General features: G+C 35.7%; 1 protein-coding gene across 1 annotated transcript in view; it reads left to right on the forward strand.

Moving 5' to 3' along the window:
• The window catches only part of LRP6 (LDL receptor related protein 6), a 137,466-nt gene that overhangs the window by 64,740 nt on the left and 51,822 nt on the right, over window positions 1–20,904 (forward strand). Inside the window, exons 4-7 of the mRNA XM_037033816.1 lie at window positions 8,294–8,490; window positions 10,198–10,329; window positions 13,149–13,545; window positions 14,593–14,764. Coding sequence (XP_036889711.1) covers window positions 8,294–8,490; window positions 10,198–10,329; window positions 13,149–13,545; window positions 14,593–14,764 — 898 coding nt within the window. The remainder of the gene's footprint in view (window positions 1–8,293; window positions 8,491–10,197; window positions 10,330–13,148; window positions 13,546–14,592; window positions 14,765–20,904) is intronic.

The following is a 20,904-nucleotide window of genomic DNA, read 5'->3' on the forward strand; positions in this document are numbered from 1 at the left end:
TAATTACAATTTTTATATTTTAAAAAATATTTCACATATAAGTGAGATCATACAATATTTGTCATTCTCTTTCAGACTTATTTATTATAATGCCCTCAAGGTTCATCCCAGTTGTTGCAGATGATAGGACATCCTCTTTTTGTGTCTAAATAGTATTCCTTTGTATGTGGATACATTACATTTTCATTATCTGTTCATCTCCCTGTGGACATGTGGGTTGTTTCCATGTCTTGGCTGTTGTAAATAGTGCTGTAGCGAATGGGGGTACAAGTGTCTCTTTGACATGGTGATTTTGTTTCATTGAGATATAGACCCAGAAGTGGAATTGCTGGAATTTTGATTTTTTTGAGGAACCTCCACACTGTTTTCAGTACTGGTTATACTAATTTACATTCTCATCAGTAGTGCACAAGGGTTCTCTTTTCTCTATATCCTCACTAGCTTTTGTTCTTTTTTGTCTTTTTCAGGATAGCCATCCTAATAGGCACAATGTGATATTTTAATTATGGTTTTGATTTGCATTTCCCTGGTGATTAGTGATGTTGAGCACCTTTCATGTGCCTGTTGGCACTTTGAATATCTTCTTTGGAAAAATATCTGTTCAGGTACATTGCCCATTTCTTAGTTAAATTATTATTTATTTATTTTTGCTATTGAGTTAGGTGAGTTTATTGTATATTTTAGATATTAACCCCTTATTAAATATATGATTTTAAAATATTCTCTCCATTTCATAGATGGCCTTTTCATTTTTTTGATCATTTCCTTTGCTGTACAGAAGCTTTTTAGTTTGACGTAGTCCCACTTGTTTATTTTTTATTTGTTGCTTAGGCTTTAGGTGTCACATCCAAAATCTTTTTCAATTCTCATATCAAGGAGCTATTCCCCCTGTATTTTCTTTTAGGAGTTTTATAGTTATAGTTCCAGGTCTTACATTTAAGTATTCAATTCATTTTGAGTTAATTTTTATAAGTGTATGAGGTAAGGGTCTAATTTCATTTTTTTTACCTTTGAATAGCTCGTATTCTCAGTACCACTTTATTCAACAGACTGTCTTTTCTCCATTTTTGGCTCCCTTGTATAATATTAGTTGACTGTATACATTTTTGTAGCTTTCATTGCTAGTATAGAGAAATGTTGTTTATTTCTGTATATTAATCTTGTATTCTGCAAACGTGCTTAATTAGTTAGGTCTGGGAGGCTTTAAAAATTTTTTTTAGCATTTTCTACATATAGAATCATATCATCTATGAATAATGACAGTTTTACGTCTCCATTTAGAATCTGGATTCCTTTCCTTTCCTTTCCTTTCCCTCCCTTCCTTCCTTCCTTCCTATCTATCTATCTATCTATCTACACTTTGTTTTTCTTGTTTAAAACTGTATGGTGGCCACACTGGATTTCTGATGTGAACACTTGGTGAATATGGTCTCTTTCCAGAGGTTGGGAGTAGTCCTTGCAGCTGACATTCACGTTAGTCTTGGTGAAGTTTCCTAGAGTGTGACTCCTGGCAAGGGCATAGCAGTCCTTGAAACAAGCCACCATCAGCATCTTCTTGGCTACAGAAGGCTGAAGTGCACCAGCACAGAGTCAGCCACAGGGCCAGTTACCTTGCAAGGGAGGTATGGGGCTTGCCAATATTATTTCCCCGGTAGCTTCACCACATGGGTCAGTGGAAAGCTTGGCCAGGATGATGGCCCCACGGATGGCAGTGGTTAACTCCTTGGGATACTTAATACCCAAACAGCTATGTAAAATTGTAATCCCTGATGGCGACATGCCTTGAACCAGATCCACTGGCCAGCGTGTGTCTCCATTTGCACCAGAATAATCTTTAGAATCTCATCCTTGAGGCGTTTACTCAGGGGGAAAAATCAATGATCCCAGATTCCCTGATGGTCAGGGAGAAGAGAGAGATCTGCAGGGAATTGATTTTTATGTCTTTGGCAGGTGACCCCGGTTGGTAAGGGGGTTTACTCCTCCTCAGCCTTGCCTTTGCCAGCTCAGTGGCTTCTGAAGCTGCTGCCCAGGCCTCCCAGGAAGGCACCGTGGCCTCCTCTTCCAGGGCTTCTGGTGCTTTGAGTGCTCTGGGCCTCTCCTCAGCACCCATGTCATTCTCCATTTGGTGTTTTCTTGAAGAAGCTGGATGCCTTCTATTTTTGTTTGATAGATGGACTAGAGCTTCTGGTGTAGTACTGAGTTTCTACAGTAGAAACTCAGCCAAGGTTTCTGATCTTTGGGTGAAAGCATTAATTTCTTTTTTCATCAAACAGGGGTTTAGCTGTAGTGTTTCGTAAGAGACCTTTTATCAGGTTGAGGAAGTTCCCTTCTGTTACTAGTTTCTCATGTTTTTACCATGACTGAGTATTGGATTTTGTCCAATGCTTTTTCTTTATCTATTGAGATGATCATGTAGTTTTTTTTTTATTTTATGCACATAAGAATTGAATTAATTGGTTTTCGGTTGTTAAACCAATCTTATATTGCTGATATAAACCCCACTTGGTATGGTTTAGAGTCCTTTTTAGATGTACCAGATTCAGTTCATAAGATTCCATTGAGGATTTTTATGTCCTTGTTCATGAGAGATACAGGTCTCTAGTTCACCTTCCTTGTGATTTTGCTTTAGTATCAGTGTATTACTGGTTGAGAAATGTTGTCTCTTCTGTTACTGGCAAAGTGTGTGATGGGTTAATACTATTTCTCCTGTAAATACTTGGTAGGAGTCATCAGTGAAGTCATCTGGACATGGAGATTTCTTTATAGGAAGATTTTAAATTATTATTTTCTTAATTGTTCTAGGTCTTCAGATTTTTATTTCTTTTTGAGTTGGTTTGGTAATTTGTTTCTAAGATTCATCTAAGTTGTATGTTTTGTTGACATTAAGTTGTTCATGGCATCTCTTTATAATCCTTTTAATTTCTGTAGAGTCAACAGTGATATCCCTCTTTTTATTAATAAATTTATTTACAAGTTTCCCAATTTGTGTCTTTTCTCTTTTTTTCTTGGCTTGTCTAGCTAAAGATTTGTCAAGTTTGTGAACCCACATTTAATTTTATTCATTTTTTCTCTATTGTTTTTCTTTTGTATTTAATGGGTTCATACCCTAATATTTTTATTTTCTTTTTTCTGCTTGCTCTGGATTTAGTTTGCTGTTCTTTTTCTAGTTTCTTAAGATCAAAGCTTAGATTATTTTTATGAGAGCTATCTTCTTCATAAAACAGGCATTCAGGGGTAAATTAATGGAATTTTCCCTAAGCAGTCCTTGATGGCATTCCATAAACTTTTTCCTCATAAGCTTTTGTATTTTGTATTTTTTTACCTCAAAATATTTTTAAAATGTTCGTGTGATTTCTTCTTTGACTCATTGCTTATTTAAAAAACATTGAGGAAGTGTTTAGAATTTAGAAAATTCTCATTTGTGGAACTCCCACATTTTTTTGTGTAGTTAATTTCTCAGTGAATTCCACTGAAGTTGGGGAATGTACTTTCTGTAACCTCAGTCTTTTAAATTAATGCCTTTTCTGTGACTTAGCATGTCGTCTTTTCTAGAGAAAGTTTTGTGTATAATTGGAAGAATGTGTATTCTCTTATTGTTGGATGGAGTCTTCTGTAGATGCTAGGTTAAAGTGGTTGATAATGTTCAAATTTCCAATTCCTTAATGATTTCTGTCTTCTTGTTCTATCTTTTAATGAGAATAGGATGTTGAATTCTTAGATTGTTATTTTTGAATTGTCCATTTCTTTGGTCCTGTCAGAGATGACTTCATTTGAGGCCCTGATTTTTTAAAAAAAATTTTATTCTATTATTTATTTATTTATTTATTTAGAATTTTTAAAATTTAATTCTTATTCAAGTACAGTTTTCTACTTTATATTCCCTGCCCTGCACCCCCCCAGTGCTCCCCACCTCCTTCCCATTTCCACCCCCCACCTTAATTATTGTCCATGTGTCCTTTATACTTACTCATGTGAGTCCCTCCCCTTTTCCCCTATGATTCTCTCCCTTCTCCTCTATATCATTTTTTAATTTAATTGTTGTTCAGGTACAGCTTTCTGTTTTTTGGGGCCCTGATTTTTATGTGCATGTATGTTTATAGTTCTGTTCTCCTGATGATTTGACCCTTTGTCATAAAATATGCTCCTTTTCCTCTAGTAATCTTTTTTTCTTAAAGTGTGTTTTGTATTATAGAACTACTCCATCTCTCTTTTGGTTACTTTTGGCTGTACCCTTTTACTTTCAACAAATTTTTATCTTTGAATACAAAGTGTGTCTCTTGTAGACAACATAGTTGAACTTTACTAACAACCTTTATCTTTTGTATACAGTTGACTCTTGAGCAACTGTGCAAGGTGGATTTGAATTGTGCAAGTCCACTTAATACCTGGATTTTTTCTTTTCAGTAAATATACAGTTGGCCATTGGTGTTCCCTGGTTTCACATCCAAGTGAAGCTCAAAAAGTGCATTTTTGATCATGGTTGCTGGAAATCTAAAGATGCGGAGGGTCAACTGTATGCATTGTTCTGTGCCACTTTTTAAAGGGACTTGAGCATCTGTGGATTTTGGTATCTAGGTCGGCCCAGAATACCGAGGGACAACTGTAGTTAAGTTTTAGAGGAGTCAAAAGTTATATGTGCATTTTAAGTGCACTGGGGTCCGTGTCCCTAATCCCCATGTTGTTCAAGGGTCAACTGTATACATATATTCAGGTGTTTAACCTTTTGCCTTTTGATTGGATAGTTAATCCATTCACATTTAATGTTACTAATGATATGATTAGGTTAACAGCTGACATTTTGATATTTGTGTTTTATATATTTGTTTTTTATTCCTCTGGTTCTTTTCTGCCTTTCTTTGTATCAGAGTATAATTTTCCTTTGTTGATTTTCTTTAAATTGTATTTTTGGGATTAAAAAATTTGAGTGATTATTCTAGGGATTGAAATGTGCATTTTGTCAAAATCTACTTTATGGGAATACTAAATTAATACCTGTAAAGTATAGAAATTTTAACTCTAGTATACTTTCATTCCTTCTTCCCCTCTTTATGCTATAATTGTCCTTTATATTACACTTCTATTATGACCAGCACAATATTATAATTATTGCTTTATACAATCTTATGTGTTTTTAAAAGGGTTAAAAAGGAGAAAACATTAGAATCTTTTATTAACTTATATATTTGTTATTTCTGGTACTTTGAGTTTTCATGAAGGTTTGATCTATTTAGTGTCATTTTTCTTGGTCCAGTATAGTTCTGTTCTCTCCCCTTTCCTTTGTGCTTCGAGTATTTTATTTTTAAAAGAAATCTCTTTTCCTATTTTTTTGATCTTTAAAAATTCCTCCTTAGGGATGTAATGTACAACAGTATGACTAGAGTATACTGCTGTGTAATATATAAGAAAGTTAATACTGAGTTCTCATGATAAAGAGAAAACATTTTTCTTTTCTTTAAATTGTATCTTTATGAGATATTTATTTACAGTATGTTGGTCTCCATAGTAGAGGTCTGTTTCTTAACTCCCAGTATTGTTGAGGCATACTACTGACAAACCACACTTTGATCTTGCTGCCACTTTGTTCTCAGTGCCCATGACCAACTCCTGCTTGCAGTTACTTGCATTCCAGGGGGAAAGCAAGTGGCAGGCCTGCTTGATAATCCCCATCAGAGAGAAGAAAGATGAACGCTATGTACAGCTATCTCCACTTTGAGGAACAAGTCACCATCGACTAGACAAACCAGTAAATGACCAAAGAATATGACAAGAACCTGTGCTAGCCTTTTCAGCTCTGCTTTTTCTTCAGTTCTGTTAATTATATTATTTTATTTAAGAAATGAAATTTTATTGAGCATTTCCTGAGTATGTAATAAATAAATCTACCTAATTTGTATACATACTGTTGTGTGAGATCCTGGGGAATATAAATAAGCCAGAGTCTGGTGTTTACTTCATTGTAAGAAGTTAATTGATTTTAAGAACTTTTATTGATTTAAATACTACCACATGAAATTTCACTTCACTTGTAAAATGTTGCCCTTCTATCAGAAATATTAAAATTTTAAAAACATATATCCTAAAATTGAGGAGTCGTTTATGAAATGTTTCTTAAATACCAAACATTCTGCTAAATGCTTTTACAGATGGTATCATATAATCTTCACAGTGAGTCAGTGAGTTTAGATTACTATCTTCCCTTTGTAGAGGAGGAAAGCAAAGCTTGCAGAAATGAGTAGTAAGTACTGGGAACATTTGAACCTAGCGCTGTTGGATTTCTTCTCGGTATATATAAATGTTTTCAGTCAGTGTATGAAATGAGTATATTTTGTAGGGAGGGAGTTTAGTTTGTTTTCCTGTTTAGTCTCTTATGTTGAGTTCACTAGCATGAATTTTAATCTTTTACTTAATAACATACAAAGGACATAAACTTTTTCTCCCCCACATTTTTCAAAGATCTGATTATGTAATTTATAGTTTTAAAAAATTGTTAAATAAATGCTGAATCATTTTTTTATTTTTTATTTTTCAGTTGTGTTACTTTTCTTTCTTGGCAGCTTCTCAGAACTCTCTCTTTATGTCTTACCGTAAGTAGTTTTGGAAGACTTTAGTGTGGAATATACAGGCCTGTTTAAATTTGGCCTTAAGCTATGATATCAGTCATATAAATACCATGATCACTTTAATGAACTTAATAAAAAGTAGAAGAAACCACTTCAGAAATAGACATTGTGAAAATTCTCTTTAGGAAATGAGAGCGATGAGTGATTTCTTAGGGAAGAGAAAATTAGAAAACCGAGAGGAGAAAATGGTGGTGATGTGGCCTGGCAGAGTAGGCGTGAGGTTCTAAAATAGAAAGTTTGTTTATTAAACTAGTCATGCTAATCTTGTATTCAGTTTTTAAAAATTTGCCTCGAATGTGAAACACCTTAGGGCTAGGACCATTTCATGTGCAGTAATAGATGCTAATTCTGCTTAGGTGAAAATTATTTATTGTACTCAATTTATTTAACTGGTAGTCTTTTTCAAGGACCTAAAATTGGGTTGTCTTCCCTAAAATACATGATACTCTTTATTTCTTTTTAGTTACGTATATTTTCCCTCCTTACCTCCTTCCCTTTTTTCTTCCTCCCTTGGGCAATTTATGAAAATATTATATTTGATATTGTGAAAATGTCAAAGCATTTATTTTCTTAAATATTATTTTGGCTCAAAACATTTTTTTGTTTATTATTCAAGAGTATTTACTGCCCTAGCCAGTGTGGTTCAGTTGGCTGGAACGCTGTCCCGTAGACCAAAAGGTTGTGGGTTTGATTCCTGTTCAGAGCACATACCCAGTTGCGTGTTTGATCCCAGGTTGGGGCGCGTACGAGGGGCAACTGATCGATGTTTTTCTCTCACATTAATATTTTTCTCTCTTTCTCTGTCTCTTTCCCTTTCTTTCTAAAAGGAATGAAAAAGAAATGTCCTAAGGTAAAGATTTAAAAAAAGAATATTTACTGATAGTATAACTGTCCATGACACTCTGCAAAGTTCTGTGCCTTTAGTGCTAATCAGGCTCTCCACCTCTTCTTTCATATAGTATAGATTGCTTGTGGCGTTGTTTTGGTCTGCTTTGCCTCGTGAACACATTCTGACAGTGGCAGGACTTCCTTTTTGCTACATGACTTGTTGGTGTTGAATCATAGAGCAGAAGGCCAGCTGAGATGATCTTTCGCTGGGGCTGGACTGGGATTTGCAGAGAAGGCTCTACCAGAATGCCTCTTTAGCCTCGTGTGTGTGATTTTACTGTTTCAGTTAATCAAAACCGTAAGAAATAATAGAAGGAACAAGCCTAGGTTCTTTGTTCTTCCACATCAAGAAGGGAAAAAACCTATTGATATAAAACTACTTCCCAGTGCCAACTGTAAAGTGTAGGATTTTTCTTTTTGCCTGCCTTTCTTTTTCTAACAAGGTGAATTACATGGAGGGATGGAAGATGTGAGTCCAGAGATGGGAATAGACAGCAGTGTAATACTTGGGCCTTTTCTCTCTGTCAATTTCTAGTGAACCTGGAGATTGCTACCAATTTGGAGACAACTCTGAAGTACTTGGTTTGGGGGATTTAGATGCCATGCAAATATATTTGAATTTACTATTATGACTTCTTTTTCACAGGTGTATTTGACCATAAGATATGTGTTATTCAGGATTTGTATGTGGTAATGTGGATTACAAAACCATTTAATGGAGAGGTAAAGTTTTGATAAAAGAGTAAACTTTAGGAATGTTTGAGTTTTTCTCTTTGTGTTAATAGGCAGGCAGTGGTTAAAGGTTCCCTTCCACATCCTTTTGCCTTGACGTTATTTGAGGACACGCTGTACTGGACTGACTGGAATACACACTCCATTTTGGCTTGCAACAAGTACACTGGCGAGGGTCTGCGTGAAATCCATTCTAACATCTTCTCTCCCATGGATATACATGCCTTCAGCCAACAAAGGCAGCCAAATGGTAAGTGATCTTGATTTTTAAATTCCAAGTTGGAATAACTTTGTAGAACTGGGATGTCTGGCATTCTGGAGAGGCAGGAGGAGGGAGGGCACATCCAAAGGTAGCAGGGAGGGATTAAAAAATAGGGAAAACGTCACAATGTAATGCAGGTTAAAGAACAGCTTAAACCATTTGTAGCTTGATATCTGTAACTACAGATTACCTCAGCCCCTTGTTTGGATTTAGAGCTATGGAGGTAGAGAAGAAGGAAGGAAAATAAGAAATTGAGATAGCTCATACACAAATGTATTTCTTGTTCATATTATGTCTTTCTAATGTGGGTTTGATGTTTCCTATGAGTATGTTTAAAAACAAGTTTTTCTTGAATGGACCCTTCTGTTAATCTAACTGATTAAGTACCTCAGATTTCTGAATAAAATACCTACTTAGACTTTTCTGTTCACATCCCATCCCCTTTTTTCTTAGTTTTGCTTGAGTTTTTTGGTCAGGTTTTACAATGACTTACTAATTTACAAAGGGGAACAGAATTAGGTTTAAAGGAATTTGAGAATGTTAAGTGCTTGGCACTTGTGTGTAAATAAATGTTTGGCATGTGTCTGATTGTATTCCATGGCCAGAAATGAAGGGTTTTGGGATTATACATTGCTTTGTATTAGTTGAGGCGACATAGTCAAATGTTGCATTTGTTATATTGGAATCTTGTGATTATGAGTCCATAAAAATGTTTTTAAATGTATGTGTTACCCTTTTGTAAAAAAAAATGTTCAGTCATTTGTATGAATTTTTTATTCTCATGGTTAGCCCTTAGGAAGGAGTTTTCCTGGTTTCTTTTTGTTTTTACTGGTATTTTTAATGCTTTATGCTTTACTAGTTTGGAATTTGCAATTGTCTGTTATTACTTTCTTTTATCTTATTGTGTTGGTCTATCTTACATTGATTTCTTTCTATGAATATTATTTAAATCCATTTATTTTAATAGTTTCTACAAATTTGCTAATTTATCTCTGCTCTCAGTTTTCCCTTATTTAATCCATATGCTTATTTTTTCCATGGTAATCTTTCTGGAGTATGATTTTTCAACATTGGAATTACTTTTCTTGGCTTCAGTGCCCTGTGCCACCCTGTTCCCATTCTCTGTGCTCATTCAACTTTAGTTCTTATTAGTCAAAAGAAATCTTAATCTCCAGGGAGACTGTTTATCTTATTATTTCTGCCAGTGTATGGCCTCCAAGCTCTTATTCATATGATTTCACACTCAGAATGTCCTGTTACCTATCCTTCCTGTCCTTCAAGGTTTCTGTCATGTCCTCCATCTTCCGTGAAGCTTTTTTTGTTTTTTAATCCCTGGTGATTTATCTCCCATTTGACTCTATAGTGGTTTACACGATCTATTAGGTGCAAGATAGGATTCAGTTTTGTCTTATCGTTTGTTAATTTTGGCATACTGACTAGATTGTAAGCTCTTTGAGGGCAGGGACATCCTGCTTTATTTGTTGTGTATTCCTCTTGGATTCTGAATGCCAAGTAAATTTTACAGATTAATTCCTTTCCTTGCAGATGGTGTAGTAGTGAAGCACCTGGATGACATTTGGTAATAATTTGGTTTATCACAGTTGTTCATGTTATGGTTGTTAACCTTTGTGTACATAGAGTGAGGAAGATCATCTGTAATCATTGGTATTAATCAGTGTGATTTATATTTGACAGCTACAAATCCATGTGGAATTGATAATGGTGGTTGTTCCCACTTGTGTTTGATGTCTCCAGTCAAGCCTTTTTATCAGTGTGCTTGCCCAACTGGAGTCAAACTCCTGGAGGATGGAAAGACTTGCAAAGATGGTAAGAACGTGGTCTTCAAGAAGGAAAAATTTTAAATGGCAATTAGGATTCTTTGTGATTTATTTTATTTCTTGGTAATATGCCCTGTAGGTCATAGTGCTTTGGGAGACTTGTTACTTAATCTTAGTGTTCATAATTGGTTATATATCAAGAATAGTTTGTGGGCTTGGGCCTCTTGAAAACTATTTTAAAATTATTTTAGAATTTTAACATGCTATTTTTGAAAAGAATTAGGTGCCATTTCTTTTCTCTGTCAACTTTCTTAGTCATTTATATTACAATTGAGTCCTATGGGAATGAATATTCTGTAAGGAATATATTTTTAATGGTAGATGTATATAGCACTTGTACATAAGGAACCTTTGTGCAACGAAAAGATGTTCATTAAACTTTTAACTATAAAGACTATCATGGGATTGAGAATATTTTCTGAAAAATAATTGAACAGTTTTTAATTGCCTTTTAATGACAGAGAAGTGCTTTCAGAAGAAGAAAAAATATTTCATATTGTATTGTTTAAAGCAACCTCTCTCTGTACTTGGCAACTACACTACCTCTTCTCCTTCCTTTGTTAATTCTCTGTGGCAGCAATTTTCAGCTGTTGTGTCATGGCTTACTGGTGTGCGGTAAGAATTTTAAAATGTGCAATGCCTGACTATTTAGTCAGGGACACTGAGCTTTTCTCTCTTAGATCATTGAAAAATGACAACAGTCAACACAACAATAGCCATCTGGTGTGAATGAATCAAAATTATACCTATTGTCAGATTGGCAAAATCTTTTTTGGTATGATACAGAATTTTAGTAATTAGTTCATGTATGCCACGAGATGGAAAAGGTTGAAAATTGCTGCTCTAAAAAGAGAATATGTTTGAGAAGTATACTGACCAAGGCATGTCAGGGGGCTTCTGGTTTGGGAGAACCAGTTCATTCTTTGTCCTCTTAATGAGGATGTTACCCTGTATTCTTACTCCTGTGGATCACCATCTGGTTCTCTAGCCACCAGCAAGACCTGGTAAGAAAATTGTTATATTTAGCAGTGGCTTCTTTATCTAACTCTGAAAAGCAGAAGCCTTTCTTTCAGAGTTGGTTAGAGAGTTCCTGGCAAGGGGGTCAGGAAGTCGGAGAGATGGAATTGAGCTGGTGTACAGGATGTTTGTCATGACTTGGCATTGATAAATTATCTTCATAGCTAAAGGTGAAGCTGGCTGACTCTTGTCAGGCGGTTTCCATAGCAAACAATAATTTGGTTTCAATTTAAAACAAAAGGTTTTTGTAATGTTCCTTTTTTTGTTTAAAAATATGTAGCCTGGCTTTAAAACAGGGCCTTTTTTGTTTGTTTTCTTAGCAGTCGTGGTCTGTCTACTCTCTCACAGCATGCAAATGCAATTCAGATACATATTTGACATGCAGTAGCCTTAAGTTAACTAGTCTATTTTCATCACCTTGCTCAAATTAACAGCTTCACTTTCTGTGACTTCTTTGTTTGCAGAGTTTGGGCCAGCTCCTTTTGGTAGCTACAGCAGAGGCATGACTTTTATGGTTGGTGCTTGCTGTGGCATTTAGGGCTATATTTTCTCCAAGATAGAATTAATTTACTGTTAATTCTAGATGCAGAAAATGAATGTTGAGAACTTTACTATTCCCCGTTTTTTTCAATTATTTTATCAATAATTCCAGATTGATAATTGAAGTTTAATGCCAGCATTTTCCTTTGGATTCATTTCTTTAGTTGGGAATCTTTTTTCACTCCTTCAGATGTCAATTTACTTACCATCTTTTATTAGTTTTTATAGTTAGATGACTTTTTGCTAGTTATTTACTTAAACATTGTAAACCAAAACAAAAAAAGATTGAGCTTAATATTCTCAGTTTCAGCTAGGTTTTTATTGAGTACTAATTTGAGTTTAAAATATTTCATAAATCTGATTTAAAACTCAGTGAAATAAAAATTTGAAAGTATTTTCTAATGAAAATAATAATTATCAGCTAATATTTATTGGGTACTTTTATGTTCAGTACATTCCTGAGTCCTTGCAGCGACCCTGTGAGGTGTGAGGAAACTAGGCTTAGCGAGATTAGGCGTTTTGCCTAAATTTGTAGTGTAGCTGCTTGAATCCAGTTCTAGTAGATTCACAACTCTTACTTTTAACCACTGTGTCAACATTTACCTGATTTCCCTCTCCCTGCTGCTGCTTTTCCTTTTTCATAACCCCTTTGTCATAGTTCTCTGCCAGACATTATCTTACAGTAGACATTATCTTTGTCCAAACAGCTTTACTGAGATATAATTTACATACCATAAAATTCAGCCATTTCAAGTGTACAAGTCAATGATTTTTAGTAAATTTACAGATTCGTGCAACCATCACAATCCAATTTTAGAACACCCTCATCAATCACAAAAGATCCTTGCCCTAGATTTTCTTACCTTTGTAAAAACATACTTCTTAAACACAGGACCTGTATTTTGTTTCCTTCCTCCTTTAATATTCAGCTGCTTAGTGTTTTAATCATTACTTGTTTGTTGTACCATTCAGTAGCTGTTTTATTTTCAGTGGCTGTATGATGAATGAAATGAGAGAGGTAGTCAAAACCTGATTTGGGGAGCTGAGGTATTAAAGAGCTTCACCTCATAGTCTAGCTATTCCTATTTCACCACATTACTGTCCATTTTCACCTTAAATAGACCCTAGTATCCTTTTATACTCATTTACCTTTATAATTCTTCCTGAAGAAGTTCTGCGTCCTTTTTAGTGTCTAAATTTTGCCTGTGGGTTTCAATTATTTTTCCCCCCATTTATTCCACTTTGTTCTAGGTGCTACTGAATTACTGCTTTTAGCCCGAAGGACAGACTTGAGACGCATTTCTTTGGATACACCAGACTTCACAGACATCGTTTTACAGCTAGAAGATATCCGCCATGCCATTGCTATCGATTACGATCCCGTGGAAGGCTATATCTACTGGACTGATGATGAAGTCAGGGCCATACGCCGCTCCTTCATCGATGGGACTGGCAGTCAGTTTGTGGTCACCGCTCAGATTGCACATCCTGATGGCATTGCTGTTGACTGGGTTGCCCGAAATCTTTATTGGACAGACACTGGCACTGATCGGATAGAAGTGACAAGGCTCAATGGGACCATGAGGAAGATCTTGATTTCAGAGGACTTAGAGGAACCCCGGGCTATTGTGTTAGATCCCATGGTTGGGTAAGAAGCTCCGCTGATAGAAAGTTCTGCCTGGTGTATCTGTTTTCTACAGGTCACTAAATATATTGACAGAAAACAGTATGAATTATGTATGGTTTCCAATAAATAGCTCTTTAATGGCTTTCCATTTTTAGAATATAGTGATTGTAATAGAATCTCAATTTAAAGAATTGCTAGTTCTTTTCCTTGGATTTTTTGAATATTTTTTCTTTCTAAATTAAGTCCATACTTGCTGACTTTGGGTGTTGGCTACAGATTTTGCCGAGGTTGCATCATGACCATGAAAAATGAGGAAAGAAATTGTTTTCAGAACTCTTTTTCTTCCCTTAGAAGACTTAATTTCATCCCATTTGCAGTACTTCTAGAATGATATGGTAAAAAAATCCTATGTTATATATTTATAAATATACAAATGTATCCATTTTCAAAACTTGTCTGGCCATGCAGCTGGACTTCCAGTTTTTTTTCTTTTGTCATAACACCCTGGCCACATTTGAGGGAAACAAAGATTTCTACATACTCAACAATGTTATTTGTTAACTATGAAATTCATTCTGAGGGCGAACATAGCGGCAAATCATTACACTTTACTGTGTCTCAGTGCCTAAGAGCCACTTAAACTCCCAGGAGCCTGAAGAATCACTTAGCACTACAGGGAGAATTAGTTATTTTGGAATTCAATGTGTCATCTGACTGTTAACCTTTTTGTGTCAGAAATGACAAGCAAGAAGAAGAGAGGGTAGTTCACACAAAGGAACACAAAATATTTTGAAAAAATATGACTAAAAATGGAATATCATTATTGGAAGGCATTTTTATTATCAAATCTAGACAAATGTTTAGTCTGAAAATTTCCTATAAGCTTATATGCTGCTATTAAAAATGGCTTAAACATACTCTTGGTATGTTTAAGCGCTGTGCTTTTATTCCTTTGTATGATACTAATTGATGATACCAGTGTGAGGTGAGGGGTGGACCTCACCTTTAGGACACTAAAAGCTGCAGTTCATTATCTGTTTTTAGCTCATTTTCTTTATACTTCTGTAGGTACATGTATTGGACTGACTGGGGAGAAATCCCCAAAATTGAGCGAGCAGCTCTGGATGGTTCCGACCGAGTGGTGTTGGTTAACACTTCTCTTGGGTGGCCAAATGGTTTAGCCTTGGACTATGATGAAGGCAAAATATACTGGGGAGATGCCAAAACAGACAAAATTGAGGTTTGTTTTTTTGCTTTTTAATTTTAAAACCAGTCTTATAATGGTTTTAAGTTGATAGTAATTTGATACAAATATTCTTGCCTCTTGTCTGGGTTCTAGAGGTATCTTTTATAGGAATTTTACTCAACTTTTACTTCAGGATTCTAATAATAATGTATTTTCTTGCACCTAACCCTAGGATTTCTGAGTTATACTTGCAATGAGAAATGGGTATTCATCTCATTTTAGTTTTAAAAGCTTATGTGAATGATTTTCTTCATTATGGGTGAAAGCCACTATCTGAATTTCCTAAGGGCATTTTCTGCTCAAATCAAATACTATATAAGATCTGTTCTGGAAAAGCTGGTAGTCATGTCAAGAAAACAAAGCCCATCTGTGTATAGCTTTTCTGTTGTTTCTGGTATTGGGGGCAGATGGTGGAATATATAAATATTGAGGTGGTTACATGCAAACAGGTTTTAAATAGACTAGAGCTGTTCAGGGAGAAAGAGTAATTAACCAGAGTTTGGGAAAATATATTTAACAAATGGTAGAATTAAGTTGTGGCAGTCAGAATAGAATTATGGTGGAAACAACCAGTGGTGAATATTTTATCACAGTGTTTGGTAAGTGGTATATGTCTTTGATATTGAGCATGAAGCTTAAATTTCACAACTTTGAATGAAGCTGTCCTATTTAAAACAGAGTTTTGAATACATTATTCCTATGGTGGATGCATGACTTTTATATAAGGAATGACTTTGAATGGCTTTTCAAAGCCACAGCAGATATCTCCTAGTACATAGATAATGTGGGATCTAGAGCAATTATTTCAGAAAGGTATTCTTAGGAGTTACAGGGACTCTGAGGGACTAATGAATTAAAGTGCCTTCCTTTCAGAATGGAAACTTGGAATAGAGAGAAACCATCAGTATTCCCACCAGGCTCAACCACTGAAAACTGCATCGTTCATTCTTGCAGCTGGTTTCCATTAATAAAAATTGTGCATAGACTTGATTGTATAAATTTTCTCCCTGTTGTTAGTGTTTTACTACCTCCTCCTCTCCCCTTTAAATCCAAGTTAGTGTTTGAATCTTTAACAGCTGGAGCTCAGTGCTAATGAGACAAAGGTTATGGGTTCACTTTTCAGACAGGCTGTTAGCTTCACTTGGGTTGGCTTGAATACAAATTGCCCACCCATTCTCAGCCAGTTCACAAATGTGTATTGTCGATCAGCTGTGGACTGTCCATGAATGTATAGGTGTTACTTCTCTTATAAACACAGTTTAAAGCTTATGTGTCCAAGAAGAATGTACATAAGGGAAGAGAATGTTATTTATAGTAGGCAAGAGTACTTGATTTCTTATTTTGTAGGGCTATATAAAATTACATGGTCTAAAAAATGGTCTTACGTTATTTTAGCTTACTGAGACTGATTGATTAGATTGTAAATAAAATGTTTCTTACTTGGAATTTCTCAAGTTTTATTTTTCCCATTTCAGGTCACTTTTATTTTTTTAAATAAATAAACTTATTTATTTATTTTTAGAGAGATGGGGAGGGAGGCGGAAAGAGAGGGAAACATCAATGTGTAGTTGCCTCTCTTGTGCTCCCAACTGGGGATCTGGCCCACAACCCTGGCACGTGCCCTGACTGGGAATCGAACCAGCGACCCTTTGTTTAGCAGGCTGGCACTCAATACACTGAGCCACACCAGCCAGGGCATATTTTTATTTTTTAAAGATTTTCTTTCTTTATTTTTAGAAAGAGAGGGGAAGGGAGGGAAAAGAGAGGGAGAGAAACACCAACATGAGAAAGAAACATTGGTCTCTTGCCTTTTGTCGGCACCCTGACTGGGGATCCAACCTGCAGACCAGGGCATGTGCCCTGAATGGAAATTGAGCTTGTGACCTTTCTCTTTGGGGGATGATGCCCAACCAAATGAGCCTCACTAGTCAGGGCTCAGGTCACTTTTAGCACTTTAGATATAGAACCTTATTCAAAATCACAAGTAGTTCCAGAGGGACTCATAAAGAGAAATGAGAATTTATGGAGGTTCTGAGTAATAGTGTTTAAGAGTAAAAATGAATACATATTATATAACAGTACATAAATCATATTGATTAAATAGGATTTATTAGTTAGCTGTGAGTCCACTAGCTCTTAAAATTAGTATTCATTCTGGTTTGTTCTATCTTCCTTGTGTATAGAGCAGTGTCATTTGCTTCCTCACCTCCTTCTTTGCTTCTTCCCCGAGTTTTTAAACCTGCCTTTCAGATCTGTTTCTCTTCCTGCAGGTTTGCTGGGAACACAGCTGCTGACGTTCTTTGTTCTCTTTTTGGTAGATTATTTGCAGTTAATGGTACATCTGCTTCTGCCAAATTATGCACACATATTTCCCTTTATTTTTTCCCCTGGAGATTCTGATGAAATTTCTGTAATTGAGCATCAGTGCTTTGGTCATTTCTTTTCACAGACACAACTAGGAAATAAAGAGAGCTGGTATTCTTATTTAGTCCCTTAATTTATGATGATGTGTAAAATAGCTGATACATGGCAAACTAAGGAAAGAGCACAGCTCTTCAGAGAAAAACTGTGAGTTTCCCTTTCTGAAACTAGTAGTGATTATAGGAGCAACTGCGCCACAGGCTTTTTTTATCTCACTTTACTTAGTGGGAGGTAGGTTATAGTGAACTTGAAAACTTCTGGATGATACAGAATTTTAAAAATGGTTCTATTTCCAAGAGTATTTGCTAGCCTTTTATTATGTAGCTGCTGATCCTAGGTACTGATCTGACCCTAGTCTAGGTCATATGCTGTCTTCTAGTCCCATCCTTTTAAGAAAGCTTCCCAACTTTTGTCATGCCTAAGAATGAAAGCTGCTTTTTTCCTGGGACTATAAGAAAATATCTGAGTATGGATTAAATAGCCGTGTTCTTTTCTGGAACACTGAGAGCACAGGTGGCAAACACAAGGCCCACGGGCCGAATCTGGCCCTCCGCCTCGCTTTATCTGGCCTGGCACCTTGATTCTGCCTGGCAGCAGTGCCGAGCCCTCGCTTAACTGGTAAGGAGTAGTTTCATTTACACAGTCCTAAAAATTACATTCAGCCTTTTGAAGGCAACCTCGAGGCTGATGTGGCCCCTGGTGAAAATGAGTTTGACAACTCTGACTTAGGGTTTACTTGGGATCAAACTGCCCTGTATGTGTTTATAGTACATTTGGGAAGAAAATACGGTTATTTGGTAAATAAATGTAGCAATGTAAGGCATAGTAAATTCTTGTGTTTTGAGTGGATCTTATGGGAAAAGCTCAGAATGTTCATTTGCTATCTGCCCCGGTTCAAGGTTTATATCCACCATCTGCAGAGAGGGATCAGACACAAGGAACTGCTAATGATGTCAGAGTTTTTAAAAGATAGTCATAATATTGACCCAGGCTTTAATATAAGAATGTGCCTTTGAGGTTATGTCTGATTTCCTTACTTGTCAGCTGATAGTGACCACCTTTCTGTAGGTGTCAGTTAAAAGGTACATGCTGGTGCTTGTTTCTGTTGCTTCTCCATTATGCTGCTATCATTTAATCACCTTTTATAAACAAGCTCCTGGTTTACTTGTCTGCGATGTAATCCCCCAGCCCCTGCCCCACCCAAGTGTTAATATAGTATTCTGGGGCTTTCTGATAATAAATACTTAAAGCATTAGCAGAAAGGGTCATTTCTTGTTTTCTGACAGGGGGGGCATCAAATAAGCCTTTATTTCCGCTTGATAAGACCTTGCAGTAGGCAGAAACACATTGTGTCTTAACAACATTCTCATTTTTCTTGGTCAGGTTTCACTGCCAGAAACATCTGTTGCACTTGAGTGCCTGCAATAGTGCGTACCGACAGCAAAGACATATCATTGATAATTTACAAGTTTAAAGCATTTTCTTGCCATTGTATAAAGAATGTACTGTTTGCTTATAATTTTTCAGGATGCTTTTCTCATTACATCCTGATTTAACTGACTGGCAAAATTAATGCATTTCAAATTATTGGTTTTATTGAAAATAATACTGTTACAACTAAATTATTTTACAGTTTGTTTTCTCGTTATATACTTTTTATTTCATTTCCCCCCTTTTGTTTTTGAGCTTTTGCTGACAAATGCAGCAACACCCAGGAGTTACATGTAAAAAGGATTTTTCTTGTCTACCTTAAGGGTGTGTAGATTTGTTTTGAATTTCTTTTATTGTAAGTTTCCATACCTTAGAGAATACAGTAGTTTTGTTCAAATGGGATTATACTTGGCACAACTATGTTGGGAAACAGAAATGGAGATTATTAGAACCTTGAGTACCAAGACATTTTGAATAAAGAGGGTATTATTGTGCAGAATCTGTGCTGAAAACTTGGCATTTGGTGAATGTTCTGTTTCATATTCTAAGGCTGAAATTGCAGGGCTACATCTTCCTCTCATGACAACTTCCTCTGTTTTCTCAGTACCCTAATAAGGAAATTTGTTTCCCAAGTATTCATATTTCTTTTTAAAGTGATTTCTTTGTCTGGCATCTTCAGCTTGTGTATTGTGAAAGTCTGTTAAAACACACAAGGACCCATTTATGATGATTTTTCTAGTTTGTTTCTAAGATTACTTCCTCATTAAGAATTTGCAATAATACAATCATCTATTGAGATAAAGCTCTTCTGATAACAGGTACCACCAGGTGCTTTCTTTGGAATCTTTGCTAATTTATCACATTCAGTGTTCCTTAAAATAGATTATATTTTCAGTTTTAGACACTCAAGTTAATGAACTTAAATGCCTGAATCGTTCGTTACCCATTCTTACTACTTTACCATACTATATGTATATACAGATGGATGTAACTACAGGGTCCAACACAAATAATGTCCCTTTTTATTACAAAATCTTTTATTAAGAAATCATAAACATGTAATTCTGTAACATAATATCACACTCAAGCACACCATATGACATTTTAGGTGAAATGTTCAAATTAAAACTATAAATGATTACACCCATGTTATTACCCTACCGACCGCACTCAAGCAGGTGTTGCTTCTGCTGGACCCTGTTCGTATTTTTCTCCGTATCTTCGTGACATATAACAACAGAAGAATGATATCGATAAACGCCTGTTATAAGATTCCCCAGCTCAACAGAATACCTGGATTTTGGACCTATATTCATTCAGTTATAAACAGCTTGTATCTGTTGGGGTGTATCTTATGATGCTCTATTTTTTAACGCCTATTTGAAAGTATAATTCTAGCAACATTATTTAAGTTATAATCTACAGGAACCAAAGCAGTTCATCATCCAATTATATGCTGCTTTATTATCCACTCAACTTTGGCTCTTAAAAAAATGATTGCGTGTATAGAATGAGAGAACCATCCTTGATGGGAAGTGTAATCATGCTTTCCTGAACTGCCACAGCAAACCCCAGAGCCTCGCCAGTGAAGCAGCTTTGCCTCACTCAGGAGTTAGCATGGCTTTATCTATGTCAGTTAGAATAATCTGACGCGGGTTGGTACTTAGAAAGCATTTTTAGTGACCAGGTTTGAACTCGCATTTGGATTTTTTTGAATGTTATGCTTTTACACTTTTTCTCCTCGTGTTTTAGTATAAAACCATGTGTGCAGGTATTTTTAGTTTCAGTCTGCAGTGTTTAAAGCTGTTGTTTGAAGCTTGCCAAACTTGTAAATGTTTTTTATTAATGGAGTCCATGTAAAACATTATTTTTCAGGAGGTTATGTCGCTATAGGTGGGAAACTATTATACTTCTAAAGCAGTCACAGAGATTTCATTTTTGCTGTTTTTAGAAGCTTTGGAAAGAGTAAGCAGTCAGATAATGATAAGGACCACAGTTTTGAGGATTTGCGACACATTGAGCAGTTAACAGTGACAGGCATTTTAACTCTTTGTTTCAGTTTAAAATTATCACCAGCTATTTATAGATCCTGTGTAATAGTCATTCCTGTAGTTATCTGTAATGCATAGAGTATTCTCTGTCAGTTTTTTTCCATTTTAAATGTAATGTACAATTTAAAAATTAAGACCTTCTAGTAATCTTAATTTTAGCATGCTGGCCCTGTCATTTTGTTGTTGTTGAACCCTACTAGATTTGCATTTATCGTACCATAATTTGGGGGT

Source organism: Sturnira hondurensis, unplaced genomic scaffold (genome assembly GCF_014824575.4).
Source record: "Sturnira hondurensis isolate 20B ecotype Veracruz unplaced genomic scaffold, ASM1482457v3 Scaffold0021795, whole genome shotgun sequence".
Classification (NCBI taxonomy): Eukaryota; Metazoa; Chordata; class Mammalia; order Chiroptera; family Phyllostomidae; genus Sturnira; species Sturnira hondurensis.